The 17,125-nt window shown below is 28.3% G+C and overlaps 1 protein-coding gene and 1 long non-coding RNA gene across 7 annotated transcripts in view; one reads left to right on the top strand and one right to left on the bottom strand.

The window, feature by feature from the left end:
- Window positions 1-17,125, top strand: part of LOC142236875 (uncharacterized) — a 391,437-nt gene that overhangs the window by 41,981 nt on the left and 332,331 nt on the right. The gene's annotated exons all lie outside the window — the stretch shown is intronic.
- Window positions 7,843-17,125, bottom strand: part of LOC142233390 (bicaudal D-related protein homolog) — a 199,758-nt gene continuing 190,475 nt past the window's right edge. For 5 of the 6 annotated variants that reach the window (XM_075304289.1, XM_075304287.1, XM_075304288.1 and 2 more), the window contains 7 exons: window positions 16,889-17,062; window positions 16,528-16,716; window positions 13,101-13,166; window positions 12,840-13,020; window positions 12,467-12,759; window positions 12,143-12,397; window positions 7,843-8,327 (listed from right to left, as the gene is read on the bottom strand). In XM_075304289.1, the coding sequence (XP_075160404.1) occupies window positions 8,172-8,327; window positions 12,143-12,397; window positions 12,467-12,759; window positions 12,840-13,020; window positions 13,101-13,166; window positions 16,528-16,716; window positions 16,889-17,062 (1,314 nt within the window). In that variant the 3' untranslated portion in view covers window positions 7,843-8,171. The remainder of the gene's footprint in view (window positions 8,328-12,142; window positions 12,398-12,466; window positions 12,760-12,839; window positions 13,021-13,100; window positions 13,167-16,527; window positions 16,717-16,888; window positions 17,063-17,125) is intronic. The other variant, XM_075304286.1, reaches the window with a different exon arrangement.

The raw sequence follows: 17,125 nt of genomic DNA, 5'->3' as shown, positions 1-17,125 counted from the left end.
TTGATCTTTTGCCCAAACGGAGAATCGAAATATGGACCATTCCTTTTGTAAGCCAATACCTAACCTTACCTATGTAGCTTTTATACCCACCAAACGAACGCTATTGGATCGGATCAAATTTAGACATAGCTCCCACATACATTTGTACAAAAAGGACCTTTTGTTATACCCTCCACCATAGGATGGGGGAATATTAACTTTGTCATTCCGTTTGTAACACATCGAAATATTGCTCTAAGACCCCGCAACGTATATATATTCCGAGTCGTGGTTAAATTCTGAGTCGATCCGAGCATGTCCGTCCGTCCGTCTGTTGAAATCACGCTAACATCCGAACGAAACAAGCTATCGACTTGAAACTTGGCACAAGTAGTTGTTATTGATGTAGGTCGGATGGTATTGCAAATGGGCCATATCGGTCCACATCGGTCCATAATTATATATAGCCCCCATATAAACCGATTCCCAGATTTGGCTTGTGGAGCCTCTAAGAGAAGAAAATTCCATCCGATCCGGCTGAAATTTGGTACACGGTGATAGTATATAGTCTCTAACAACCATGCAAAAATTGGTCCACATCGGTCCATAATTATATATAGCCCCCATATAAACCGACCCCCGATTTGGCTTTCGGAGCCTCAAAGAGAAGCAAATTTCATCAGATCCGGCTGAAATTTGGTACACGGTGTTAGTATATGGTCTTTAACAATCGTGCAAAAATTGGTCCACATCGGTTCATAATTATATATAGCCCCCATATAAACCGATCCCCAGATTTGGCTTGCGGAGCCTCTAAGAGAAGAAAATTTCATCCGATCCGGCTGAAATTTGGTGCATAGTTTTAGTATACGGTCTCTAACAACTATTCAAAAATTGGTCCATATCGGTCAATAATTACATATAGCCCCCATATAAACCGATCCCCCGATTTGGCTTGCGGAGCCTCTAAGAGAAGCAAATTTCATACGATCCGGCTGAAATTTGGTACATGGTGTTAGTATATGGTCTCTAATGACCATGGAAAAATCGGTCCACATCGGTGCATAACTATATATAGGCCCATATAAACCGATCACCAGATTTGACCTCCGGAGCCTCTTGGAAGACCAAAATTCATCTGATTCAGTTGATATTTGATACGTGGTGTTAATATATGGCCTTAAACACCCGTGCGAAAATTGGTCGAAATCGGTCCATAATTATATATAGCCCCCATATAAACCGATCCTCAGATTTGACCTCCGGAGCCCCTTGGAAGAGCAAAATTCATCCGATTCGGTTGAAATTTGGTACGTGATGTTAGTATATGGTATCCAACAACCATGCATGAATTAGTTCATATCAGCCCATAATTATATATAGCCCCCATATAAACCGATCCCCAGATTTAATCTCCGGTGCATTTTGGAGAAGCAAAATTCATCCGATCTGGTTGAAATTTGGTACGTGGTGGTAGTATATGATATTTAACAACCATGCCAAAAGTGCTCCATATCAGTCCATAATCGTATATACCCCCCATATAAACCGATCCCGAGATTTGGTTTTGGAGCCTCTTGGAGGAGCAAATTTGATCCGAGTCAGTTGAAATTTGGTACATTATGCTAGTATATGGCCGTTAACAACCATGCCTAACTAGGTCCATATCGGTCTATAGTTATATATAGCCCTCAGATAATTCGATCCCCAATCACCCAAAAATTGGTCCACATCAAGTTCATAATTGTTTATAGCCCCCATATAAGCGACCCCCATATTTCAATTCTGGCTCCCTACGTACCGTGGAAAAGTCCATATCGATTCGTAATTATTTGTAGACTTACCTACATATACCTTTTTTGCCTACTATATACCACGTATGGACTAACTCACAATCTAGAAAACGATTTAAGATACCACAACCCAAGTAATTCAATTGCGGATCTTATGTACCCTCCATGGTGGAGGGTACATAAGATTCGGCCTGGCCGAACTTACGGCCATATATACTTGTTTGAAATAAAGTACTGGTGGTTATAGCAAATTGACTTTTATTGTACGAAAAATTTCTAGCTGTATACAGGCTTGTTGTACCTTTAATTCCTTAATTTTTCTACTTTTTTTCAAAATTATACTGACAAATAGTTTATTTGAAACCAATTTCTTAATATAAGTTTCGCAAAAACTTGTTAATTTTTCCGGATAGCAGGAATATTTTGAATGAGCGTGAGTACATTCTTTCCATAGCGTAGTAATAATGAACTAAAATACGATGCAATACATGAACTAATTTATAAGAAAATCAAGAACTTATCTAGACGAAAAAAATCTTTGACGCCAAATCATGGTCATTCTTGCTATCGGTTAGTTCATTGTTCATAAAAAATAGTAAACTTTTTTTTCGGTGTAGGGTTGGTTTACGATACGATATAGTCGGCCCCGCCCAACTTTCTACTTTTACTAAAAAACGCACAATTTTTTTTAAGTTTACTAAAATATTTTATTTTGTTTTGTTTAAACATTTAAAATAGTATTAATGTTAGTTTGGACTGTTTTTTGGGTGATTTAAATTTTTAATAACATTTTCATTATTTTTGATTACTTTTTGTTTCATTGTCAGAATTAAGGCAAGTGGGTGAAATTAAAGCTTTTTGAAAAAAATTCATTTGCGTATTTGTTTTTAGGATTGCCCCATCTATTTTAATAGGGGTTTCTTATTGTTTTGTTTTTGTTTTTCATATATCCTTAAGAAACAAATGCTTTGATTTCGTGCTTTACTTAATTCTAACCTTAGTTTTAAAAATATTAATGTGTATGGTAAACTTATTTAAAAATATATATTAAATTTGGGTTGTTAGTGTGCAAAAATTATAAAGAATATACAACAATTTTTTTTAGAATTTCATTATTTTACTAATAGTCATAGATTTATACACTTTAATTTAAATAATTCAATTTTTTTCTCAAAAACTTTGAACAAATTAAGATAATTTATGGATTTTTAATATTGGTATCTCAATTTCATAGCCTTGGTCTCATAGGAGATGAACTTTAAGATATGAGAGTTCAAAGTATATAAGATAATTAGATAAACTTATATATCACCTTCAAGTTGCATGGACTACTGCTCCTTAGATATTCACGACGAAAGTAGATTGGAATGGATACAGGGAGTTATTTGCACAATGTTACCAAAACTTCCGTGAGACTTTGTTAACGACATTTTGCTCCCTTAGGTTAGGTTAGGTATAGTGGCAGCCCGATATTTCAGGCTCATTTATACTATTCAGTCCAATTGTGATAGTACAGAGGTGAACTTCTCTCTTATCACTGAGTGTTGCACGATTCTATGTTGACAAGGGATCACCTTTTTATAGCCGAGTCCGAACGGCGTTCCACATCGCAAAATGTCACCAGATTACTGAGGTGGGATAATCCACCGCTGAAAAACTTTTTGTTGTTTGGTCGAAACTGGGGTTGAACCCATGAAAATGTTTTTTGCTACCTTAGATGAGAGCTTTCATAAATGGAAATTGCAGGATATTGAAAAAAAAAAACTATTGACCTAATACGAAATATTATGCAACCTATACAAACTACTATAAAAAATATCAACAACATTTTTCCAATAAAGGTTTTAATTGAATTTAAAAAAATTTGAAGCAAATAATTTTTTATTGAAATTTGTAATTAAAATAAAATTCGATCACAAGAATTATATCAATACATATTTTAATTGGATGAATTAATTTTTTATTTGCCATGATTGAGGAAATTTCAATTAAAAATTAATTGTAGTGAAACTAATTTCTTGATCGACGATATTTTTTTTTATATTTTGTACAGAAATTTTCTGAATTTTACACAGAAAAGACAATCCAAATCCAAATTTTCAAAAAAATAAAAAATAAAAAAACATTTGAGAAATCAATCGATCAATTTCTCGGCGGAAGTTCAATTTACTATAAAATATTTACAAGTATAATTACGTAGAGATAAAAGTCGAAAAGGTTCGGAAAATTTGTATTTTTTCGTTTTTCCTTATTTTTTTTAAATTGAAATCCGAAATATTGAAATCATATCACTGAAAAGAACTAACTCGAAATCAATGCTACAAAGGCTACACACAAAAAAATATTTTTATTTTTAATCTCAAAATTAATTGATCCAATTAATTTTTAATTGAAATGTCTTCAATTACAAAAATAATAGTATCAATTAAAAAAATAATTGATACTATTGATTTTTGTTTCAAAACAACAAATTTGTTGAATCAATTAAATTTTTAATTGAATATTTTTTAAAACTCAATTAAGACTTTAATTGGAAAAAATTTTCATGAAATTTAGTCATCTTTTTAAGCATTTCGTAGTTTGGCTAAAATATTTTTGTCTTCAACCACGAAATTATTTGATCCGATTAATTTTTAATTGAGATGTCTTCAATCACAAAACTGATCATATCAATTAAAAAAAAATTAATTGATCCAATTAAAAAATAATTGATAATATTATTTTTTGTGTTTGATTTTTGTTTCAATTAAAAAATTTGTTGCATCAATTAAATGTTTAATTGAATATTTTTTAAAAATCCATTAAAAAAATATGTTTGTCTTCGATTATGATAATAGCTTCGTTCACGTATAATATAATTTTTGTGTAACTATCAATAAATTTTACTGGAAGTCGTTTGTTTACTCCAAAACCCCATTGATACAATTATTTATAAGGTAGGGTTCCCAGTAATTGTCCGGATCTTTTCCTCAAATTAGGACTCGTCCCCAAAATTAAAAAAACCGTCCACCAATCTGCCTTTAAACATAATGTGGTCAATGGTTTGATAGAAACCACAGCGGTACATAGGTGTATTGGTGCAAGGTTAATAACGAACAGGTGTGCTTTGGTCTGATTGGGACCAACTCTGAGTGTGTTAATCGGACATATAGTATTTCTTTGCAGTGAGCTATCTTTGAACCATGCAGGGGAATTAACACTAGGCTCCAACCGAAAGAGGAATCTTCCAAGCGTGCTCTCCCGCTACTTCATCTGCCACACTTCAATAGCCACCCTTTTATGGGCTGGGTAAAAGTCCTTATGGAATGTAAGTCCTGATATATCATCCGGATCTGCAATTTCGGTTTCTTTTAATGTCCGAAGGACTCGGAACCCATAGGAAATGAATGGATTTACCAGTTTGATAGACATTTTGCGAAACAACGGCCAAGGTACTTGAATCTTTCTAAAAAATGTCCCAATGTTTTCCTTTTCACTTTGAAAACAAAAAAACAGCTGTTTAATTCGCAAATTGTCGAAATCATTATATTTTGTCGGTATGAGTACTTGAGATTTGTTAAGAGATTTTAGTTCTAAATATCGAGATTTCGGGCCTAGTGAGAACTCTGTATTAGTCTTGTTTTATTTTAGTACTGGATACCAAAGTTGTGATGAACTAAAAGAAAACAGAGTAGTCGTTTATCCAGGACAGGAAAATTTGCAACACTAGCATCAGCTGTTTAAAAACAATCACCATAGACCATGGAAATGTAACGTCAATACATTTTCTTGGTCTATGGTGATTGTTTTTAAACAGCTGATGCTAGTGTTGCAAAAAAAATGTATTGACGTTACATGTATTGACGTTACATTTTCTTGGTCTATGAAAATCACAGAAAACAAGTGATATCAATTTTAATATATAAAGTGCTCTAATAGTAATAAATATTTATTGCTGTGTTAATTTATGACACATTGCCACCTCATTTGCCAGTTGAGCCAAAAATAATCTACCAAATTTTGGAGAAATTTTTACCAAAAAAACTACCAAACAAAAAACGTGTTTTGTTAAAATTTTATTTATATAGAAAATTTTGTCAAAATTATTTCCATAAAAAATTTTGTCAAAATTTTATTCCTATAGAAAATTTTTGTCAAATTTTTTTTCCTATAGAAAATGTTGTCAACATTTTATTTCTATAGAAAATTTTTTCAACATTTTATTTCTATAGAAAACATTTTATTTCTATAGAAAATTTTTGTGAAAATTATATTTCTATAGAAAATTTTTGTGAAAATTATATTTCTATAGAAAATTTTGTCAAAATTATTTCCATAAAAAATTTTGTCAAAATTTTATTCCTATAGAAAGTTTTTGTCAAATTTTTTTTCCTATAGAAAATTTTGTCAACATTTTATTTCTATAGAAAATTTTTTCAACATTTTATTTCTATAGAAAACATTTTATTTCTATAGAAATTTTTTTCAAAATTTTATTTCTATAGAAAATTTTTTCAAAATTGTATTTCTATAGAAAATTTTTGTGAAAATTATATTTCTATAGAAAATTTTGTCAAAATTATTTCCATAAAAAATTTTGTCAAAATTTTATTCCTATAGAAAGTTTTTGTCAAATTTTTTTTCCTATAGAAAATTTTGTCAACATTTTATTTTTATAGAAAATTTTTTCAACATTTTATTTCTATAGAAAACATTTTATTTCTATAGAAATTTTTTTCAAAATTTTATTTCTATAGAAAATTTTTTCAAAATTGTATTTCTATAGAAAATTTTTGTGAAAATTATATTTCTATAGAAAAATTTGTCAAAATTATTTCCATAAAAAATTTTGTCAAAATTTTATTCCTATAGAAAATTTTTGTCAAATTTATTTTCCTATAGAAAAAGTTGTCAACATTTTATTTCTATAGAAAATTTTTTCAACATTTTATTTCTATAGAAAACATTTTATTTCTATAGAAAATTTTTGTGAAAATTATATTTCTATAGAAAATTTTTGTGAAAATTATATTTCTATAGAAAATTTTGTCAAAATTATTTCCATAAAAAATTTTGTCAAAAGTTTTTGTCAAATTTTTTTTCCTATAGAAAATTTTGTCAAAATTTTATTTCTATAGAAAATTTTTTCAACATTTTATTTCTATAGAAAACATTTTATTTCTATAGAAATTTTTTTCAAAATTTTATTTCTATAGAAAATTTTTTCAAAATTGTATTTCTATAGAAAATTTTTGTGAAAATTATATTTCTATAGAAAAATTTGTCAAAATTATTTCCATAAAAAATTTTGTCAAAATTTTATTCCTATAGAAAATTTTTGTCAAATTTATTTTCCTATAGAAAATGTTGTCAACATTTTATTTCTATAGAAAATTTTTTCAACATTTTATTTCTATAGAAAACATTTTATTTCTATAGAAAATTTTTGTGAAAATTATATTTCTATAGAAAATTTTTGTGAAAATTATATTTCTATAGAAAATTTTGTCAAAATTATTTCCATAAAAAATTTTGTCAAAATTTTATTCCTATAGAAAGTTTTTGTCAAATTTTTTTTCCTATAGAAAATTTTGTCAACATTTTATTTCTATAGAAAATTTTTTCAACATTTTATTTCTATAGAAAATTTTTTCAACATTTTATTTCTATAGAAAATTTTTGTGAAAATTTTATTTCTATAGAAAATTTTGCCACAGGCCTATTATAGGTAACTGCTACAGCGTTGCCACCTTACTATAACATTATGTGTTCGATTTTTATTGCTACTCTCCTATCCAGAAAGACGACATATAATCCTTTTTAATCAAAATTTTTGAGAAATATGTGTTTTAAAATTTCTATATATGTATGTATAAATCAAAATAATGATTTAATGTTTCATTACTGTCATATAAATGTATGTATATATAAAAACATTAAAAATAAAAATATTGTATGTATACATTACATAGATAATTATATAAAATTTCGTTATATATATTGTGATTTTTTTCATTCACGTTTCTTTTAGAATTTTCTTTTCATTAAATTTTTGCTAAATTGTATCATCAAAAAAAAGGTACATTACATATTTATTAAGATTATTATATATTATATTATTAGTTCTGTTGATTTTCCATTTTTTCGTTTTTTTATTATCTTAATATATATATAACACATAGAAAATACGATTAATATAATTATTTCTTAATAAACAACATAGTATACAGTTATATAAAAAAAAATTAAACAATTGAAAACATTTTTTATACACAAAATTATCATAATGCTATGGTTAAGTAAATGGTAAAAAATAAGTACATGTTTTTTTGTTTGTTTTAACTCAATTCAATGAATGTTGAAAGCTTTCACATAATTAAAATTATTGACGCGTAGCGCCACCATGTTAAGGACATTAGATTACCGTTGAAAGAGACTCCAAAGCTTGTAGTTAGCCAAACGTTTGGCTAAATTACTAGGGCCGCTTGTATTGGTCTGAGGATCGGTTTGTTGCGCTTTGCGATTGTTGATCATTTTTGAACGCATTTGCTCTTCGATTAATTCTTGCATGTCCATCTGAAATTGAGTACAGAGAAGAAGAGAAGGTTTAAGTACGATTCAAAAAGAATTTGGGTGGGTATTGAATATTACGCATTTCAATTTATGTTTTATTTGATTTAATCAAAAATTTAATTGATTTTAATTACAGTGGCAACTCGCCTTTTTCACTTAGACTAAAAATACCTATTACATTACACCCGATTAATTTCTTCTGTTGAACCAATCTGCCAACAATATTAGCGGATTGTTTAAGTTAATATTTTCCAGGTCCGCTAGTAATCTATATGTCCACGGTTGCCACAGCTGGTAGAATTCTACCAAACATGGTAGATTTTTTAATGTATGGTAGATTCGTAGAATTCTTGAAATAACATTTTGATAAAAATTTCATAGAAATTAAATTTTGACAAAAATTTCTATATAAATAAAATTTTGACAAAATTTTAAGTAGAAATTAAATTTTGACAAAATTTTCAATTGAAATAAAATGTTGACAAAATTTTCTATAGAAATAAAATGTTGACAAAATTTTCTATAGAAATAAAATTTTGACAAAATTTGCTATAGAAATAAAATTTTCACAAAATTTTCTATGGAAATAAAATTTTGACAAAATTTTCTATAGAAATAATTTTTTGACAAAATTTTAAGTAGAAATTAAATTTTGATAAAATGTTCTATAGAAATAAAATTTTGACAAAATTTTCTATAGAAATAAAATTTTGACAAAATTTTCTACAGAAATAAATTTTTGACAAAATTTTCTATAGGAATAAAATTTTGACAAAATTTTCTATAGAAATAAAATTTTGACAACATTTTTTATGGAAATAAAATTTTGACAAATTCTCTATAGAAATAACATTTTAACAACATTTTCTACAGAAATAAAATTTTGACAAATTTTTCTATATAAATAATATTTTGACAAAATGTTCTATAGAAATAAAATTTTGACAAAATTTTCTATAGAAATAAAATTTTGACAAAAATTTCTATAGAAATAAAATTTTGACAAAATTTTCTACAGAAATCAAATTTTGACAAAATTTCCTATTGAAATAAAATTTTGACAACATTTTTGATGGAAATAAAATTTTGACAAATTCTCTATAGAAATAACATTTTTACAAAATTGTGTACAGAAATATAATTTTGACAAAATTTCCTCAAGAAATAAAATTTTGACAAAATTTTCACATACTTTTCTATAGAAATAATATTTTGACAAAATTTTCTATGGAAATAAAATTTTCACAAAATTTTCTTTGGAAACAAAATTTTGACAAATTCTCTATAGAAATAACATTTTGACAAAATTTTCTACAGAAATAAAATTTTGACAAAATTTTCTATAGAAATACAATTTTGAAAAATTTTTCTATGGAAATAAAATTTTCACAAAATTTTCTATAGAAATACAATTTTGACAAATTTTTCTATGGAAATAAAATTTTCACAAAATTTTCTTTGGAAATACAATTTTGACAAATTCTCTATAGAAATAACATTTTGACAAAATTTTCTACAGAAATAAAATTTTGACCAAATTTTCTATATAAATAAAATTTAGACAAAATTTTCTATAGAAATAAAATTTTGACAACATTTTCTATGAAAATAAAATTTTGACAAAATGTTCTATAGAAATAAAATTTTGAAAAAATTTTTTATAGAAATAAAATTTTGTCAAAAATTTTTATAGAAATAAAATTTTGTCAAAATTTTCTTTAATTTTTTTTTTTTTGACAAAATCTCTATAGAAATAAAATTTTTAATAGAAATAAAATTTGTGCAAATTTTTCTATAGAAATAAAAGGATCACAAACATTTCTATGGAAATAACATTTCCACAAAATTTTCTATAGAAATAAAATTTTGACAAAATTTTCTATAGATATAACATTTTGACAAAATTTTCTATAGAAATAAAATGTTCACAAAATTTTCTATGGAAATAACATTTCCACAAATTTTTCTATAGATATAAAATGTTGACAAATTTTTGTATAGAAATAAAATTTTGACAAAATTTTTGTATAGAAATAAAATTTTGACAAAATTTTCTATAGAAATAAAATTTTGACATAATTTTCTATAGAAATAAAATTTTGACAAAATTTCGTATAGAAATAACATTTTGACAAAATTTTCTACAGAAATACATTTTTAGTTCTCTGGTATGTTTCTGTGGACAGACACCCGTATTAGATGCATATGGTACTGCTCAGCCATATCGTTGATATGTCTATATCTAAGTTTATGTCCATTGTCTATATCTAAGTCTATGTCCATTTTCGAGTTGGGGACACAGAGTTTATTGCAGGTTTACTGATCGCAGAGTATAATCCACTCGGCTGACATTATTGTGAGGACTGAACTGTGACTGTGATTTTTTCCGACCACAACGGTATAAGCTTGCAGAGGCATACTAACAGATTCTAGTTGCACTGGAATAGCCTTGCTAACTCATACGCTCTGCAGTTCCCTGGTATGTTGCTGTGGGCAGGTATCCATATTAGGTGAATGTTCTACTGCTCGGCCAACTCGTTGATAGATTTCCGTCAATCTATGGCAGTTTCCGAGTTGGAAACGTAGAGTCCAAGTATTTTATTATATTATTTACCAGAGTATAATTCACGATATTTGGCGCGCTTGGCATTATTTTGAGGATCGACCGTGATTTTTCTCCGACACAGCGGTAGCTCGTGCAACTGTACAGCCGTAGTTGAAGCTGACGGTTTTGCCAATATGCCTGAAGGCAATAGATACAACATGATCTATTCCTGTCTTACTGAATGCGTCTGAGATACACATACATTCCATTCGCTGAATTTTATCGAAAGTTGTCGAATGCTGAAGTGCCGGCCACAAAGCTGCCGTGGCTTTTCTCGCCCTTTCTCAATATTAAATTTAAAGTTCAGCTTCCTGTCCAAAATAACCCCAAGGTATTTGCACATGCACCGAAGAATTTCAATACACCCTAAGGAGATGGAAATTTTGGGTTATTTGCCGTACATTACTAATTCTGTAGGATTTCGAGTATGCATGTTGATGTTTCTGGTATAATTGAACGAACTCCTGACGTACGAACGGCCAATTTGAAGCTGATTTAGCAATAATCTGAGACCTTACCATAAAACCTGACATATCTTATCATTTAGTTCCTGCGAAGCCAAGATGACATCCGAATCTTCTTGCCTGTTTTGTGTAACAAAGGTTAAAATAAACTCTATTAGTGACTCTCCGATGTTTTAATGAAACATAGAGCAGAGTTAGTGGATGCTAATACCTTCCGTAGTCTGGAAACATCGAACGTGTTTTCAATATTGCTACAGTAATCATTCCAGACTGAGCGCTTCGCCGTGTAATCGTACCAGTTATCTGGGGCTTTGGTGGGCTTTTCAATCCTCTCCACCATGGGATCGATATCCTAGACAGTACTACTATTTCCAGGATCATCATATAGCACGAATTTTTCACGTACGAACAGCCAATTTTCAGCCAACTGATATAGCAATGATCTGAGAAGCTATGTTACCCTAAAACCTGCCACTCAGATATCTTACCATTCAGTTCCTGCGAGGCCAAGGTGACGTTCGAAACCTTTTGCCTGTAGCGAAGTAACGAAGGTGGGTGCATATCCCGTAATGCAAACAACGAAAATATATGTTACTCCTCTTGATTGCTGTCTTTGTTTTTAATGACTCTTATACCAAGGTCTTAACGGTACATGCAGAAATCAATTATTTAGTTGCACTTAAACTCAATTTTCAATTAAATTTTCGATTGATTTAAAAAAGCAATTGTGCCAATTAAACGCCACCTACCTGCCACTGTTCCAATTGCTGAGAAAGTTCTACTTTCTGTTGAATAGATTCCAACAATTGCGAATTGGCCTGCATGAGTTCTACTCGGGTCTTGGCCAATTCCACTTCGGCTTTGGTACGTCTTTCCGTGGCATTGTCACGCTCCTTTTGGGCCTTGGCCAATAGTTCATCTCGGTCAGTGTTGTCGACCAAATCACCACGGGCTTGATCTCTTTCTTCTTTGACATTTTGTAATTCAACGTCTGTAACAGCACACTAAATAAGCAGAAAATAGGATTCCATTAATTAAGCAGAGTGTGTTTAAGGGAGGCTATTCGTTTCTACCTTAGCTTCCAGCTGTTGTATGAGTTGATGAGATCGTTTAATTTCATCCTCTTGTTCTAATACCAAATTTCGTGTTTGATCCAACATTTTCTTGAAATTACCCGCATCCAAATTCAATAGTAATCGTGTTAGCTCATCTGACATGGATGATAACATGCCAGGACGGAAATTGATGGCATTACCACCATTACCAGTGTTGCCATTGCTGTCCATACCAACTTCACTTGTCGATGATATGGTATTGTCCATGGACTCCAGATCCAATGATATGTCCGAATTTAAACCTGTAAAACCTTGGTGTTTTCAAATTTCACACTTTCATTTAATGGAATTTCTAACTACAATGGGGTTACTTGATTGGGTTACCACATACCTGAGTCGTCATCATGACTGATTTTTAGTGAATCAACGAGACTTTTCAATTGTATATACACTGAACGCGATTCAACCCATATTTGTGATGGTTTACCATCCTCTGAGAAATTAGCCTCATCTTCATCACATTCCATTTCAAATTGAAGGGATTTTTTGCCAGTGGAACCGGAATAGTTGTCCTAGACACAGAGAGACAGAGAAAGAAAACAATTTCAAAAGTTAAAGATATTGATAATAAGTGTTGACCATTAGTACTTACCGCTCCTAAACGTTCGCTAAGGACATTGTTCTCCCTGGTCGATCTTTCTAGCGCTTGTAAAGTTGTCTGTAAAATTTCATCAAGTATTAAAATTTTTCATATAATATATGGGTAAATCTTATCCAGTTATAAGGCATTTAACCTCTTGGAGTAATGTACTAATCGTTACATGAGGCGGATACTAAGCGACTAATGACGGATCTGTTCGGGTAGACAGAAACTGGCAGATTTCGCTTTTGACGACGACAGATGGGCCGACATCTCTAGAAGTTTACCACGACCCAGAATATATAAAAACGGAACAACAAAGGTAACATACCCCCCTTAATATGCCCCATATTCAAACTCGATACAAGTGTAGTAAACATATTAGGCTTGTTTTCTTTTATTAGTGAAAACCTAAGCCGTGACGAATTAAAAGAAAATTTGTCAAAATTTTATTTCTGTAGAAAATTTTGTCAAAATTTTATTTTAATAGAAAATTTTGTCACAATTTTATTTCTACAGAAAATTTTGTAAAAATATAATTTCTATAGAAAAACTGCAAAAAATATTCTTTCTATAGATAATTTTGTAAAAATTTTAAAATTTTATTTCTATAGAAAATTTTGTTAACTTTTATTTCTATAGAAAATTTTGTCAAAATTGTATTTCTATAGCAAATTTTGTCAACATTTTATTTCTATAGAAAATTTTGTCAACATTTTATTTCTATAGGAAATTTTGTCAATTTTTTTTTCTATAAAAAATTTTGTCAAAAAATTTTATTTCTATAGCAAATTTTGTCAAAATTTTATTACTATAAAAGGTTTTATTAAAATTTTATTTTTATAGAAATTATTGTCAAAATTGTATTTTTATAGAAAAATTTGTCAAAATTTTATTTCTGTAGAAAATTTTGTCAAAATTTATTTTCTAGAGAAAATTTTGTCAAAATTTAATTTCTATAAAAAATGTTGTCAAAATTTTATTTCTATAGAAATTTTTGTCAAAATGTTATTTCTGTAAATGTATTTCTATAGAAAATTTTGTCAAAATTTTATTTCTGTAGAAAAATGTGTCAAAAATTTATTTTTATAGCAATTTTGTAAAAAATTTTTTCTTTAAAAAATTTTGTCAAAATTTTATTACTATAAAAGGTTTTATTAAAATTTTATTTTTATAGAAATTATTGTCAAAATTTTATTTTTATAAATAATTTTGTCAAAATTTTTTTCTATAGACAATTTTGTCTAATTTTTTTCTATAGAAAATTCTGTCAAAATTTTATTTCTTTAGAAAATTTTGTCAAATTTTATTTTGGTAGAAAGTATTGTCAAAATTTTATTTCTATAGAACATTTTGTCAAAATTTTAATTCTATAGAACATTTTGTCAAAATTTTAATTCTATAGAAAATTTTATTTCTATAGAAGGTTTTATCAAAATCTTATTTCCATAGAAAACTTTTTGTCAAAATTTTATTTCCATAGAAAACTTTTTGTCAAAATTTTTTTCTATAGGTAATTTGGTTAACATTTTATGTCGATAGGAAATTGTGTTAAAATTTTATTTTTACAGAAAATGTGGTCAAATTTTATTTTTATGGAAATTATTGTCAAAAATTTCCCTAGAAAATTTTGTCAGAATTTTATTTCTATAGAAAATATTGTCAAAATTTTATTTCTATAGAAAATTTTGTCAACATTTTATTTCTATAGAAATTTTATTTCAATAGAAATTTTTGTCAAAATTTTATCTCAATAGAAAATTTAGTAAAAATTTTATTTCTATAGAAAATTTTGTCACATTTGTTTAGGCAGTAGCCGACTATCAAACCTTTTTTCGGAAGGTTCAAGTGTAGTTCACCTTGGGTTGAGTGAATTACCCGAACTTATTCTGATAATTGGATGATAGTTTTGCTGTAAGTAGAGGATGCTGATGAGGAATGTGGTAATTTCGAAACAGCTGTACATCCAACCATCTTGCAGTCTTTAGGGCTTTGCCCAAATAAATTTGACAAGCATACTTTTCCTCTGTTGGTTAAGCTACACTTGTAACATAGTTTAGTCAATGCATGGTTTTAAGTTGAGATCAAAGACAATAATAATGATTGAAGAGAAACCAACAATAACAAACAAAACGAATTTTGTCAAAATTTTATTTTTTTGGAAAATTTTGTCAAAATTTTATTTCTATAGAAAATTTTGTCAACATTTTATTTCTATAGACAATTTTGTCAAAATTTTATTTCTATAGAAAATTTTGTCAAAATTTTATTTCCATAGAAAATTTTGTGAAAATTATATTTCTATAGAAAATTTTGTCAACATTTTATTTCTATAGAAAATTTCGTCAAGATTTTATTTCTATAGAAAATTTTTGTGAAAATTTTATTTCTATAGAAAATTTTTTCAAAATTTTATTTCTATAGAAAATTTTGTCAACATTTTATTTCTATAGAAAATTCTGTCAACATTTTATTTCTATAGACAATTTTGTGAAAATTTTATTTCTATAGAAAATTTTGTCAAAACTTTATTTTGATGGAAAATTTTGTCAAAAATTTATTTATATAGCAAATTTTGTCAAAATATTATTTCTATAAAAAATTTTGTTAAAACTTTATGTCAATACAAAACTATGTCAAATTGTTTTTCTATAGGAAACTTTGTTAAAATTTTATTCCTTTAGAAAATTTTGTTAAAATTTTTTGTCAATACAAAATTTTGTCAAATTGTTTTTCTATGGAAAACATTGTTTAAATTGTTTTTCTATAGTAAACTTTGTCAAAATATTATTTCTATAAAAAATGTTGTTAAAATTTTATGTCAATACAAAATTTTGTCAAATTGTTTTTCTATAGAAAACCTTGTTTAAATTGTTTTTCTATAGAAAACTTTGTTAAAATTTTATTCCTATAGAAAATTTTGTGAAAATTTTATTTCTATAGATTTGCAATAATGAAATGGTGTGGATAGAACATCAGTGCAACGATGTTCTGCATAGCTCATACAAATGTTACATCGAGTATATTATCGTATATCAAATTTGTGGTGAATAGGTTTATTCATACGAAAGTTATCGGGGAAACTAACTACCCAGACGGACGGACATGTTCCATTATATATTCTGATTGTATAATATATCCTCTCCATTTACTCTTCGGCAATGTAAGATATATAATAATTTCTTGGAAGTTATTTAAAAAGTAAAAATATCTGTGCTCAGGTATTTTACGAATAGTTGCCAACGAGGAAATTGAAGAAGAGTTAAAATTCAAAAACCGCTGGGTTAGCCATATTTATGACAAACACTTACCGTGTAAAAACAAATCTTTATGTTTTACTTAAGATCTGTCTTGAACCATAACCATGATGAATATTTTCCTGGAATATTAATAACCCCCTGCCTCCCCGCCACCATTTCAATTTATATCATTCATTTACCTCTAGCTTTGTTTCCTGTTCACGAGCATGTCTTTCCAGCATATGAATACGATCTGATGATTCTTCCAAAGCAGCACTGAGATTTTGTTTTTCCTCTTCGACAGCATGTAAACGTTTCTCCAATTCGTGACGCTTTTCTGTGGTAAGATTTAATTCCGTTTTTATAGATTCTAGGCTGTTAACATGTTCCTGGTAGGGGGAAAGAAAAAATACAACAGAAGAGGAACGAAATAAGTTAACATTAAATTGACATTAGAGGTGATGTGTTATGTTATCTCATAGAGTCTATTAATTATTTTTTTATTTTTATGGGACTCTATATGGCATCACATCGTTGTTTTTTTGCATTTTTGTTGTTTACCTGTAAACTGGTATTTCTATATGAGTACTGGTCTTTTAGTTCTTGTATTTGGGCCATTAACTTCATTTCCGTATTGTGTGCCTCTTGTATTTGTTCTGTTAAACGGGCATTTTGACTGGACAGTTCCTCGATTAGAAGAGTTTTTTCTTTCTCCGCTTGACGTATTGCGTTTTCCTGTATATATAATCGAAGGAAATGTATTATCAATATCAAGAGTATTAGAAATAATTGTTTATA

The sequence above is a fragment of the Haematobia irritans genome, chromosome 4 (assembly GCF_050003625.1).
Source record: "Haematobia irritans isolate KBUSLIRL chromosome 4, ASM5000362v1, whole genome shotgun sequence".
NCBI classification, from domain to species: domain Eukaryota; kingdom Metazoa; phylum Arthropoda; class Insecta; order Diptera; family Muscidae; genus Haematobia; species Haematobia irritans.
Note: the sequence above shows the minus strand (reverse complement) of the source record. Positions and strands in the feature narration are given on the sequence as shown.